Source organism: Scylla paramamosain, chromosome 28, assembly GCF_035594125.1.
Source record: "Scylla paramamosain isolate STU-SP2022 chromosome 28, ASM3559412v1, whole genome shotgun sequence".
Classification (NCBI taxonomy): Eukaryota; Metazoa; Arthropoda; class Malacostraca; order Decapoda; family Portunidae; genus Scylla; species Scylla paramamosain.
The window spans coordinates 2,831,355-2,844,874 of NC_087178.1; the positions used below are offsets into that span (position 1 = coordinate 2,831,355).

A 13,520-nucleotide genomic window follows, 5' to 3' on the forward strand; every position below is an offset into this window, starting at 1 on the left:
TCCTATACAACGAAGGTATCAGTGAAACTGATGAATTTAATCAATTCAAACTTAGCCTTCGAATAAAAACACTAATTATCTCATAATTATCCACACAGTTGCCATTTATTCACCTAAATCTATTAAACCATACAATTTGTATGCCCTAAATATCATCGCAATTAACAATTCGCTGTGGAGGTCATCTTCCTCAGGCTGCCCCGCGATAAGCTGCATTTAGGTGTGTCGCATTTCAATCCCGCACTGTAATTATGGGGCTGGGTGATGTGGTGAGTGTCCTGGAGACCTACCGAGGTAGAGAGAAGACCCTGAGGACCCTTCAGTATGGTCTCCTTTTTCTCACACCAGCAGCCAGAGACTCCCCCAGTACTAAGTGAGTGTTTAAGGCTAGTTGACATTGTAATTCATAGGCTGAAAAATTTTAACGCTACAGAGACGTACAATAAAGCCTTGTGTTAAAAATAATCCATAGAGACCATTCCTTGACTGAAAAATAGTGTTGTTTCAGTAAATTAAATCTCGAATGTCTTACTTTGCAAGTTAAACATTCTTGCATGTGCATGATGCATGTAATTTAAAGTGATGTGTGTATTCATACCCTCTTCATGACTGTGCTTACTTCCCTTGTGATACGCAGCCTTTAAGCATATTAGAAACATTGAAAAATTCCTATGAAGGCTGGGTAAATTTGTCATGCGATGTATGCCCCTATACTATTAATAATTGGGACATCAGAGATTTAAAGATGGTTTCCTATGCCTCACATAGCTATGAGTGTCTTCAGTATTATGAATTAATGTATTAGCTCAATTCTGGTTGCTAATTGATTGATTTATGGCTTACAACCAGTTTCTCTCATGCCAAGAGTATATATATACTGTATCTAAGAATCTTCTTCTAAGTACTTTAATACAGTAACATGTAAGCTCTCATCTATCTTATGGTGGTGATTTAAAGATTTCCTATTCAGAGAAGTTGCTACCCTGTAGTTTTGAATAAGTATAAATGAAGTATACTTTCCCTTACAGAGCTGTTCTTGAGGCAATCAGTGCCCAGGTTGGAGGGGTCCGGGTCATCCTGCGACTTTTTGATGACCTGTCCATGCTCCAGTACTCCAAGGAGGTGCTGAGGCAAAGCAAGGTAACCACAGCCTCACTTCAGCTTTATAGAACACCTTAGATAAAAGCATTTCTATTAGTGATACCTTTACCTTTTAATGACAAAATATCTGTGCATGGGCAAGGTTCTCTCCCAGCTGCATATGACTAAATATTTGTGTATGGACAGAGTTCTCTCCCAAATGCATCTCCTTCCACCTCCAATATATATTTGCCTCTAAGAACTTAGTTTCAGACTCTCTCTCTCTCTCTCTCTCTCTCTCTCTCTCTCTCTCTCTCTCTCTCTCTCTCTCTCTCTCTCTCTCTCTCTCTCTCTCTCTCTCTCTCTCTCTCTCTCTCTCTCTCTCTCTCTCTCTCTCTCTCTCTCTCTCTCACACACACACACACACACACACACACACACACACACACACACACACACACACACACACACACACACACACACACACACACACACACACACACACACACACACACACTTGGGTTACAACCAAGAAGGCCCAGGTTCGAATCCCCGGGTGCAGCAAGGCAAATGGGCGAGCCGCTTAATGTGTAGCCCCTGTTCACCTAGCAACAAGTAGGTACAGGATGTAACCCAAGGGGTTGTGACCTTGCTGTCCCAGTGTGTGGTGTGTCAGTGGTCTCAGTCCTACCTGCAGATCAGTCACTATGAGCTTTGAGCTCTTTCCGTAGGGGAACGGCTAGCTGGGTGACCAGCAGACGACTGTAGGTGAATCACACATATAACTCCAACATTACACTACACTAGTCATGACTAAGACATGTTGTTCACCAAATGCTTAAAAAAAATAAATAGATAAATAAAAAAAATAGTAATAAGTATAAATATAGGGATTGACCCATGTCTAATTGATTAGTCCAAATACTACAACATAACTTTCAACATTATAGATTGGTCCCAAGAGGAGAGTAAAGTTCAGTTGTCATGCAGTGAGCAACAGGCCAAGAAAATCTGCACAGCACACAGCAGTGATTCATGACTTTCATGTTCATATCTGAAGTCTGTTGGCTTGTGTTGTGTTGGGTCACTACATAACACTTTTTGTACACTGAAAAAATTTTTAAAGCAAGGCACAAGAAAAGAAATATACAAAGTGAGGTAGCTAAGATGAGATCCTGGAGCAGCAAAATGGATATATGAATGTTGTTGATTGAGACTAAGTAAAGATTATTGGCTAACTGTCTGTTCATTCACTATATGTAAAGACAAAATAGAATGACTAAACACGTTAACATTCTTGTACAGGCATGTAGGAGATGATATTAGTGGCAGCAAAGTGAGGTACCAAAAGGGGAGATCATGGCATCTGTTCGTAACATTTTGGTATGTGAAGACTGGAAAGAAGAGGAATAAGTGAGGTAGGATCCTTTTTAATATTAGTGTTGTGATGAAGGGTGAATGTCTCTGGTGGGTTTTGAACAAGAAGGTATTGGGTATTGCAGGGAAAAGACTGGATAGTGAGGTGGCTGGAGGTGGCCAACATTGTGGTGGATCAACTCTTCTTTCCTGTGGAGCACTTGGCTTGGGCAAGGGATGTCAAGATTCTTCGAGGCAGCTCCTCCTCATTGTGGCATGCCTCTCTCCTTCTCTGGGCTGCTTCTCTGGTTCTTACCATTCTGAGGTGGGGCATTCTGATGCAGTAGTGATCATTGGTAAACTTTTATGTCTTTCTTAAAAATATATATATTAAACAAACAAATGAAATAGTGTTGTGTATGTATGTTGACTACAGAAAACAACAGCCACTGCATTTAAGTTATCTCATATGACTTTCAAGAGGAGTATTTAAGTCAACCAAGAAGACAAACATCATTGCTTGTGATTCTTTTTGTTTTTAAGATAAATACTAACATTTTGTGCTTTTATGAAAACACATGCACCATTTCAGATCTTTGCGAAAAATTTCCCTCATGCAGCAAAATAATGTAAGACTGGCAGCAGAGGAAAAGTAAGTAGATGTAGGGTACTTTACCTAATTCTAGATTCAGGGATAAAAATCATACATCTCTGATGCCTTGATCCTTGTTGGAGTGTTCCCAACGGATGGCCTCTCCCTGTCCAAAACATTCCCTTCTTGTTTATTGAAGCATTTGGCCGCTACTGTACCTCCCAACTGCCTTGCTTCAAGTATCAGTCACATTTACAGTTTGCATAAGATTCTTTATGCACAGGATTAAGTAAGGTACCCTGTTTCTTTTTTCTTACTGGTTGTACATGTATGAAATATTACATAAGAAGTGATTTGAAGTAACTCTTACACAGTTGTGTTCCCTTATATTAATTCATATTATAGCAATAAAGATTGTTAATTGAAATCTACTTTGTCTCTTAACGAAAAGAAAAAAGTTGCTATATTTGCACACTTACTGCAGAGAGAGGCAAGAGGAGAAGTATGAAACAGAGCTGTTGACCATCATCATGCATGCAGCTGACCTCCTCAATGCACTCAACTGGTTGCCCAACAGACCTTGGAGCAAACCCTTCCCAGTGTGGCAGGTAAGGTCACAGCGCACCTGGAGGCCTTGGCATCTGCCTTTCCCTTTATGGCAGGTAAGCTGACTGTTGTCCAATTAGAGTGTCTATCTTTACTTGAAATGAGAGTGAAGTATTCTTTATCAGCAATGTATTTGTAAGTAATATTGTTATTTTATTGGTAAAATATGATAATACATTTTTAATATTGGGGCATATGTCTTTGCTTTACAGGTAGGAGTATTTGGTTTGGTATCATCCTTAATTGGCTTCCAAAAACTTATCCAACCAAGATTATGAAGTGGACAACTACAGGAGGACTGATGAGGCTACTCATCTAGTTAGTCATTTATTACGTACAGTAATCCTGATATCCAGACATTCATTAACTGGAATCATCAATATGCGGACATACACCAGCTGCCAGGGTGACTCAGGCTTCCTGTCTCACTTCTCTCTTTCTTTCCTCCTTTCTCACAGGCAAGTCAGCATGAGTAGTGTTATGGCAAACGAGTGGTCTATCCTTATAAATAATCTATATCTTCAGGTATGTGAGCTAAACACAGAAATACGTATACCACATATAGCACATACATATTTATTTTTACTACCTGCAGATATGCTATAGACTAAATGATATGCTATTTTTTATTAAATGCTATTTCTCTCATTTACCATCGTTATTTTTAGCACCTACATAACTACAACTCTTCCCTTTTCCCATTGTTCCTTGGTTGTGTTCACGTCTCTGCTGTTCATCACCTGTTACCTCTTACCACAGAGCACATGCTTGTTTTTATGGTGCCCTGTCTTCTCCAAGATTTTCTTATCCTTTCTTGCTTTCTCCTGTGTTGTGGGGCCATGGCCCCACTACCAGAGAAACTTAAAAAAAGGTGGTCATGCCCTCAGAGAAGTAACAGATCTTGAAGAAGGTTGACAAGGGGTGGTTATCTTCACCCATTATGAGTGACTATGGCCTTGTCCATCAGACCCTCTTTGATGTCAAGAAATCTTGTGACAAGCTGTTGCAGTGCTTGGCTGATTTTGGCAAGGAGACCATAATACCAAATGGAAAACCTCTACCTTCCCATCGTCCGCAGATGTTGAGTGTTTGACATTACTTTGGCTTCATCAGTGGCAATTAGCTGGTGTGTTGCTTTAAGATACTGAGTTGAAGGATGCTGCTGAGAAGTTTGCTCGCCATACTGGTCATCATGAATTCAAAGCCTCTAAAAGTTGGCTCTTCAGATTCAAGCTTTGCAATGGGCTTATAAACCATGGGATGCAAGGAAAAGCCTTGGATGTAAATGATGAGAAAGTGAAGGACTTTCAAAAGCAGTTGTTGGATTTGATTGAAAGAGAGTGCATAATTCTGTCAGATTTATAATGCTAATGAAACAGGTCTCCTCTACTTCTCATTGCTTACAAACACCTTGGTTGAGGAGGCAGAAAGGTAGGTTCCTGTTCTCAAGGTCTCCAAGGACTGTGTGTCTGCTTTGTGTTGCACCAGTGCTACTGGGCATCATCATTTGAAACCCATTATTGATAGGCACTCAAAGCAACCTCAGTGCCTCTGTTGAACATAAGAACATAAGAAATAAAGGAAACTGCAAGAAGCCACCAGGTTTACATGTGGCAGTCCCTGTATGAAATATACCTACCTATTTCCACCTATCATCCCCATTCATAAATCCGTCTAATCTTCTCTTAAGCTTCCTAATGCCTTAGCACTAACAACATGATTACTGAGTCCGTTCCATTCATCTACCATTCTATTTGAGAAGCACTAACAACATGATTACTGAGTCCATTCCATTCATCTACCACTCTATTTGGGAACCAATTTCCTCCTATCTCTTTCTTAAATCTAAATTTTTCAAGTTTGAACCCGTTATTTCTTGTTCTGTCCCGGTTGCTGATCCTAAGAATTTTGCTTACGTCCCCCTTGTTATAACCCTTATACCACTTAAAGATTTCTATCAGATCCCCTCTTAACCTATGTCTCTTTAAAGATTGTATATTTAACAGTTTTAATCTTTCCTCATGAGGAATACTCCTCATACCCTGTATCCTTTTAGTCATTCTCCTTTGTACTGATTCTAAGAGAACTATATCCTTCCTGTAATGTAGGGACCAGAACTGCACAGCATTGTCTAGATGAGGTCTGGCCAGCGCCAAATATAATTTTAGTATTACTTTGGGCCTTCTACTTTTAACACTCCTGGAAACTAATCCTAATACCCTATTTACCTTGTTTCTGGCCTCTATACATTGCTTTCCTAGACAGAGCTTAGAACTAACTATAACTCCTAAATCTTTTTCGTACCCTGAACCTACCAGAGTTTCATTGTTTGTTGTGTATATAACTCCTAAATCTTTTTCGTACCCTGAACCTACCAGTTTTGTTGCTTATTGTGTACCTACTGTGTGGGTTTCCTCTACCTAAGCTAAGTACTTTGCATTTGTTGATATTAAACTGCATTTACCATCTATCATCCATTCATTCATTCATCCTATCTAAATCTGTCTGCAAGGCAATGACATCCGATTCTGACCTAATTAATCTATCTATCTTTGCGTCATCCGCAAATTTACTAACATCACTATTAATTCCACTATCCAAGTCATTGATATATATTAAAAACAACAATGGCCCTAATACTGATCCCTGTGACACCCCACTAATTACATGACATGGGTGATGGATGTCCTCCCTGTCATTTGGTACCATTCCAAGAATGCTTGGTTCACATACAATATCTCTGAATGGTTTACTAACCATTTTGTTAATGATGTCATCCATTATTAAACAAAGGGACTTCGATTTTCTCTTGACCAGGTAAAAGCTCTCCTTCTCTTGGACAATGCCCTAATGCATCAATCCAAGCACGAGCTGGTTGCAGACAATGGTCATATCTAGTGCATGTTTTTTTCCACCAAGTACAACATTGTTGATCCAACCAATGGACCATGGAGTTATTGTGACAATGAAGAGGCTATACTGGCAGAAGTTTTTAGACCAGGTCATGGTGGTCCCTGGAAAGGAGACAAGTGAAGGGCAGGGTACACAAAGCCAGAGAACCAGGGAGAACCTTCAGCACTACACTGTTAAGTCTGCAATTCATAACTGGGCGAATGTTTGGAAATAAATTGACATGAAAACCCTAGAAAATGCCTGGTCTTGTCTCCTGAAGGGTGACAATAACAGACATAACTTTGAAAGGTTTGGTGTTGGTGACTTCTACACACACTTGCATGAGCCAGGTGAGCAGGTAAACTTCAGTGATGTTTGTGAGTGGCTTGACAATAATACGGATGATCCCGGCTATCAAATCATGCCTGATGCCAAGGTTGCTGCTTCTGTGTCTGCCTCTCAGCCAGAAGATGGTAGTGATGATAATGACACAGATTACTCAGCTTCTCCACCCATGCCCTACTTAAGCACAGCCAAGGATGCCTTTGACACTATTCTGTAGATTACTGAACACCCAACCTATGATAGGGAAATGATGAGCCTTCAGTATGTGGAGCAGCTGCGTGTGCTGCATGATGCTGTCATCCACCCCCTATACCATCAGTCTCATCGCCACAGGCCACAATCAACTCATCCTTCAGGCCTATGACCTTGCATTCCACATCTAGCCCTTCCATTGCTGAACCATCCACATCTCAGCCTCATCCCAGCACACCAGCAGCAACTGAGTCAGCCTTGCCCTCCAGTAGGAAGTCACCAGGCCAATCCACTTACCCTCTGCTCCTCAATGATGAGGTAAAATTAGAGATAACAACAAAGGAAAAAAATATGAGGAGATGACAGAAGAGGTAAAATTTGAGGAGACAACAGTAGAGGAGGTAAAACAAGAGGAGTAAACCCTCACACCTTTCAGGCATTAATTCCCTGAGCGAAGCGAGGGGCTTCTAATTTTGTTACCACACATCTCTACAAACGACCGCTTCACCTAGCCCCTGTAGGGTACATCAATGGTTTAGCAAGGAGCATCTTTTGGTGTCCATTGCATATAAAAATTGTGATTTCAGTTTTGGAAACACTTTCCAGTTGGTAACTTTTGATAGCGCATCTTTTTTTTATTTTATGACATTTCTTTGTCAGACACACCATTTTGCCGTATTTTGGATATTTTGACATCAAGCACACAAAATGCGCGAATTATATGCCATAACTCACTTCATATACGGGATAGCCAGTTTTCATTGACGCCATCAGACTCAGCAGTGACTGTAGAATCAAAATGTATTGTAAAAACTTTACAAAACAAAAAAGAAAATGGTTTTATAATGAGATGAACTATGAAGATGTTAAAAAAATTTTTATAACATGTTTTACTTGTGCTTGCTATTTTCAATAGCTAATCATTGAATGCTGATATATACTATTACATTAAGTAGGAAAAAACTTGTGAACATGATAGTGTGATCAAAATGCAGATAAATTTCCACATGTTGAAAATACAGTCATTTATAGCTACATGTCACTCGCTGCAACCATCATAGTGGCGTGACACTTGGCATGGCGTGTGCAGGCAGGCTCCATGTGACCAGGTCTGTGACACGTCTAAAGATTAGAACCCCCCAGCCACTGAGCCACTTTTAAGTTGCTCTGCAGCTTAAAGCGTCTATTACCTGGTTGTTGTTTTTTTTTAACAATTTATGAAATGAATGAAGTTGACATCAGTTTCCCTTCTTTACAAGATGTCATTCAACACACACACATACAGAAAACACATAAATAATCTTGAAATGAATTTGTTACATGAACTACAGGAGGAGGCAGTGTTTGATACTACTAGACCACATGAGATTATTTTCAGTGAGTGTTAACTTAAATTTTCTGAGTAAAATTATACAAGTAACCTCTCACAACTTTTATGTCCAAAAGTTTCCTTTTTGTAATATATCATCACAAGATGAACAAATTTGACGTTCATTTTCTTACACACACACACACACACAAAACATAAATCACCTTGAAAATACCATTTTGTGTATTATAGCAGATGCAGGACAAAGACAAAGAGAGAAAGGTAAAAAACAAATCTCAATAAATAAGCATTTGCAACAGAAATACCAGAAAAGAAACATGTACAAGTATGTTATACTATACAATGCCATTTTCTGTACTGATGTCCAGTGAGTGACAAGAATTTATCAGATGTGCAACTTCTAAACATATGGTGGATGAATTAAGGTGGATATTGAAGGGATTACTGTACGTAATTTTTATGTAAAGCTTAAATATTACATTGAAGATTATATGTGGCTGTGTATATTGGGATGTCACCTACATGGGGATGGTTCATTCCAAACTGTTCAGGTGCTGTTCAAGATAGGCTAATGTCATGTAGGTCTAGTGTTACTAAATAAGATCCTGTCTCTGTCTGAGATGCCTTCATTAAAGTCAGGTAATCAAGACAAGACAATGCCTTGTCTCATTTATGAATAAAAAGATACAGAGAAAGGAGTTCCCAGTTCCCTTGCTCCATCCCTTTTATATGGTCTGTGTATATTAAAAGGTAACATGTAGGCATGTTTTTCAGTATTGTATAAATTACACTATAAAGTGTTATTGCATTTATTTATTTATTTTTTTTTACTTATTAAAGAAAATTATGATGCACTATTTTATCAGTATTTTGTACATCATACATGAATGCTGTGACAAAAAAACAAGCATTGCCAATAATATACAAATAGTAATTTATTTTCACACAATTCATGTCATCTCAGATTTCCTATATAATGTGTCCATGAATGGTGGATTTTTTGGTACTAGTTAAGACTGACAAACATGAAAAAACAAAATCTATGAATTAGTACACAGAACATTAACTTTATGGTATTCCACAATTACTTTAAATCATACTTTAAAAGTAAGACAAAATTAAGTTGAATAAGATAAATAAGCAAGAAATTACTAAGTTCAAGTGCTGTAACTTCTTCAGCTGAAATGCCTTCATATTTAAAAATCCACACATTCAGTTTGTTATAGCTGGATAAAAAGGACTGCTAACTGCAGAAACAATAATATAAAAATTATTGGCTATCCAAAGAAATCCCCATGCTTTAACTTACTACCATGTCATTACTATCAGGCATTACCTTTGTCACTAAAGGCTGTGTTGTAGCCCACCCATCCCATGGCTTACCCGTGGTCACAGTTCAGTCAGTGACACTCCCTACTCCCATGACCTGCATCACAGGATTTGTCACAGAGTTGCAATGTGATTTCTCTGTCCACCTACCAATGAATGGGTTAGTCCTGATACACTGACACAACAGTGTCAACACTGACATAATACCAATAAAATAAAATCATCACTTTCCCCAGTAATGTATCACAGAAATGTACAAAATATAAAATAATATATATATTAAATTTTTACATTCACTCAAGTCTTATCTAACAACAACATTCAGTTAGTGCATTTGGGATCTTGCAGCAAGTACACATTCTTACAGGATTAAAATGTAAAGGCAATCTTGAGCAACTGACAACATTATGGTCTCAAGTCCCTTCTTCCCCTCACCCACAGCAGAGTATGCCAGGGTTCATCCACCTAATTCTGCCAGTGGACGGGATAGTCACATTCTGATGTCAGTAAAAGAATGTGAAATGAAAGTCAATATCAAACTCAAGTATCTAACAATCTCCCTCTCAGAGGTATCTCCAAAATACACTAATTAATTCATGTTTCATGAGCAAGAGTGAATGCATAATATGCTATTTGATAAAAATATAGTTATATAGTACACATAAATATGTCATCTTAACAAATACTTCAGATTACAGTATATGTATAAACCTTACTGTTTACTTTCATATGCCAATCTTCTATTGTCAATGTACTAACATGTATAAATATACTATTATTAAAGTTTAGCTTGTAATAAAACTTCATTTTTTAGAATCAACTTGAAAAAAAAAAAACTCAAAGCTTTCATTAAATTATATTGCAAATATATTCCTATGAAAGATTTTTGGAGAGCCTTTTAATATGTGGCACAGTAAAGCAAGTCAATGTAGCACCCATGCCTTTGTGGCCTTATCACCAAGGACACAACACAGCATTCCCTCTCTTAGTCTTACAAATGTCTACCAGCTTCACTTTGTGTGATGACTTACATGCAATTTATTATAATAAATTAATAAAAAATATATTCTTACATCAAAGCATTCTAATATGATCTGATATTCACAACAAATAAAATATTTTTGCGCAGCTGGTAACATGTTCAGTCATTAGCTCAGCTTTGCTAGTTGTACAAATAATACAGAACATAAAGCAGCCTTGCATTAAGTAATAATATCAGGAAGAACTTTGCAAAATGAACACTTATTTTTCATGATTCAATAACAAATACATAACATGTTTCAAACTTCTCCCTTCTTGCACTTACGAAAATATGACTGATGGTGATGGCAACACAGATCCCTCCTCACCACAACAGGACACGTCCCCATGCACCTGAACAAAGCATAATATAAACTACAACATCCTGTACAAAAAATGTTTTATTATAAACTGGAATAATTAATTCACTATCTATCTGTACAAAGAGCACATCATTTCTGAACTGATGTTACCCGGAGACTTAAAGTACTATACAAATTGATGACTGAGGGCTGTTTCAAAGCAGCCTTCCCTCTCCTCTTCTTGCTGCCTTTCTTGTTGGGGGACCTCTAGATGTGCATCTATCATGTCATCATCTCCACTGAGGTGCCGCACAGCTGAGCCAATCATGTTGCTCACCACGCCCACGATTCCCAGGCTGCTAAGGGCCTCCACCACATCCCCACCAGTGTCTGTTGTATCTTCATTGCTGCTGGCTGGCTTACCTCCACCATTACCATCACTATCTCCACTGCGATCATTCTGGAGATAAAAAATTATTGTATACCTATTATGATATAGCTAATAACATCTTAAATACACTAAAATGATAATCTTTACTGCAAATCACCCAAATGTGAGAGGGAAAAAAAAAAAAAAAATAGGTGCCCTGCCCTCCAGCACTTAATGCAGAATTTCACTATCTCTATTACAGATTAAACAAATCTGCTACTGTTGCAAGGTTGTATCATTATTTCCACATCTACACAAACAGCAGGATAATTGTGATTACAACAAGAACAACTGGTAACAGGAGTTTGTATCAGTATCTATAATTATGACTGAGAAAATATGCACATGACAGATCAATTTGTACTCATTGCATATTTACTTGACCACATGTTCCATGTGAGTTCTAGCTTGTCCCTTTTAGACAAGCAAATGAAAATGCTGAGGATACCACACTCTACATGTGTGTGAAATATAGGAAGGTGAGCAACAAAAAAGATGGGAAGAGTGAGAAAAACCTTCCTTATATTTCTTAGGAAACTGCATTTTGAGATTCAACATACTGAATTATCCCAAGAGCAAAATTGAATAAATAAAGCAGCTCTTAATGTAAATCATACATATACTTGAAAAGTAAATAGTTTTCTAGCAATCAGTATCACATTAGATCAGCCTATAAATCTCCCATTCCCTGTACTTTTGAAGCAACTCTATGGCCTCAGCAAGAATAAAAAGAATTTAAAATATGCACATATAGTAATTTACTGGAGTTTTTGCATGAGTAATCTCTACCTAATAAATTATATTTTCCTATCTTTCTATATGGTAACAAATACTGAGGAAATTACTGAGTTTTATAATAATTTTCCTCTTCACTTTTCAATGCCTGAAATATATTCAACATACTGTCACCTGTGAACAGGCACTTGTTTACATAACAAGGCAAAAGTTTTTCTCATCTTATAGAATATTTATCTTTTACTTTTACTGATGGAGAATGTTAATCCTGAATGCAATGTGCTGGCCAGACCAAAACTATCACTACCTTATTATAAACCTACTTTGGAATGCAGATGATATATATGCACTAAGTTGACACCATAACCATTGTAAAAAAAGAAAATAAATAAATAGAAAATAAATAAAAAAATAAATAAATAAAAATGTACAGTTATAATGTACAGTTATAAGTATGATGGAAGAGAATGACTAGATTGTCACTGACATTACCTATATTAGTTCTAAGCATTTTGAAGAATATGCAGTGGGATACTTGACATATGATGTATTTGACTTACAACCTGTGCTATTCAAACCATATATATATATATATATATATATATATATATATATATATATATATATATATATATATATATATATATATATATATATATATATATATATATATATATATATATATTTTTTTTTTTTTTTTTTTTTTTTCATGACAGCTAAATTGGCATGTGATCAACTTTTCACCTGGGTAAGTACAAAATTCATATTTTTGTTGTGATTTTACTACTACACTTGCTAATAGTACAGACTTTGCCATGCATTGTAGGATAAAAGATACTGGCTTGAAGTATTTTACTGCAATTTTAAGTGACGAACATCTTTTTTTTAATCTTGTATTTTCAAGAATAAAGTCTTGCCATGTAATAGTTTCTTGCTTCCAATAGTGATTTCAGAATGGATTATGGTCATAAGCCAAGTACACCAGTGTATTTTTTAAATATCCACCAATCATTTTGTATGCATGCCATAGACTAGTCATCATGACATTCACCTTTGCATCACACACACTCAAAAAAAATTAAATCAAATTTAATTTAATTTAATTTAATAAATAAATAAATAAAAAATGCATCAAGAGCCTTCACCTATCCCAACTTTGACAACGCATGAAGCATTAACATACCCTGAAAGCAGCACTTATTTACTGTTTTTAACTATGCCTTCACAGCATGGCTGCCAACCTTTAAAAATTAATACTTTAAATATATAAAGTATGGGAAATTATGAATATAACAAGAGCCATATCTGAGC

The 13,520-nt window shown here is 37.0% G+C and overlaps 2 protein-coding genes across 8 annotated transcripts in view; one reads left to right on the forward strand and one right to left on the reverse strand.

Annotated features, from left to right (window-relative positions):
• On the forward strand, positions 1-12,976 carry LOC135114709 (peroxisomal membrane protein 11C-like). Of its 3 annotated transcripts, none has more exons than XM_064030646.1 (6): positions 1-373; positions 1,029-1,140; positions 2,583-2,761; positions 3,029-3,088; positions 3,513-3,690; positions 3,847-9,092. In XM_064030646.1, exons 1-6 carry the CDS (start codon positions 252-254, stop codon positions 3,910-3,912), a joined length of 717 nt encoding a protein of 238 aa, XP_063886716.1. In that variant the 5' UTR covers positions 1-251; the 3' UTR covers positions 3,913-9,092. The 3 variants fall into 3 exon arrangements, with proteins under 3 accessions (XP_063886716.1, XP_063886719.1, XP_063886718.1); XM_064030649.1 differs by lacking the exon at positions 3,847-9,092 and adding an exon at positions 12,926-12,976 and having other exon boundaries at positions 2-373; positions 3,513-3,636; XM_064030648.1 differs by having other exon boundaries at positions 7-373; positions 3,513-3,636.
• The window catches only part of LOC135114705 (TBC1 domain family member 15-like), a 21,337-nt gene continuing 17,008 nt past the window's right edge, over positions 9,192-13,520 (reverse strand). For all 5 annotated transcript variants that reach the window (XM_064030639.1, XM_064030642.1, XM_064030643.1 and 2 more), the window contains exon 14: positions 9,192-11,504. In XM_064030639.1, the coding sequence (XP_063886709.1) occupies positions 11,232-11,504 (273 nt within the window). In that variant the 3' untranslated portion in view covers positions 9,192-11,231. The remainder of the gene's footprint in view (positions 11,505-13,520) is intronic.

Bases quoted from the DNA above. Each gene is read 5' to 3' on its own strand.
- LOC135114709 (XM_064030646.1), top strand. From the start codon at position 252: ATGGGGCTGGGTGATGTGGTGAGTGTCCTGGAGACCTACCGAGGTAGA. The intron at 374-1,028 runs GTGAGTGTTTAA...TTTCCCTTACAG, and splicing joins AGAGACTCCCCCAGTACTAA to AGCTGTTCTTGAGGCAATCA. The intron at 1,141-2,582 runs GTAACCACAGCC...TGGGTATTGCAG, and splicing joins AGGTGCTGAGGCAAAGCAAG to GGAAAAGACTGGATAGTGAG.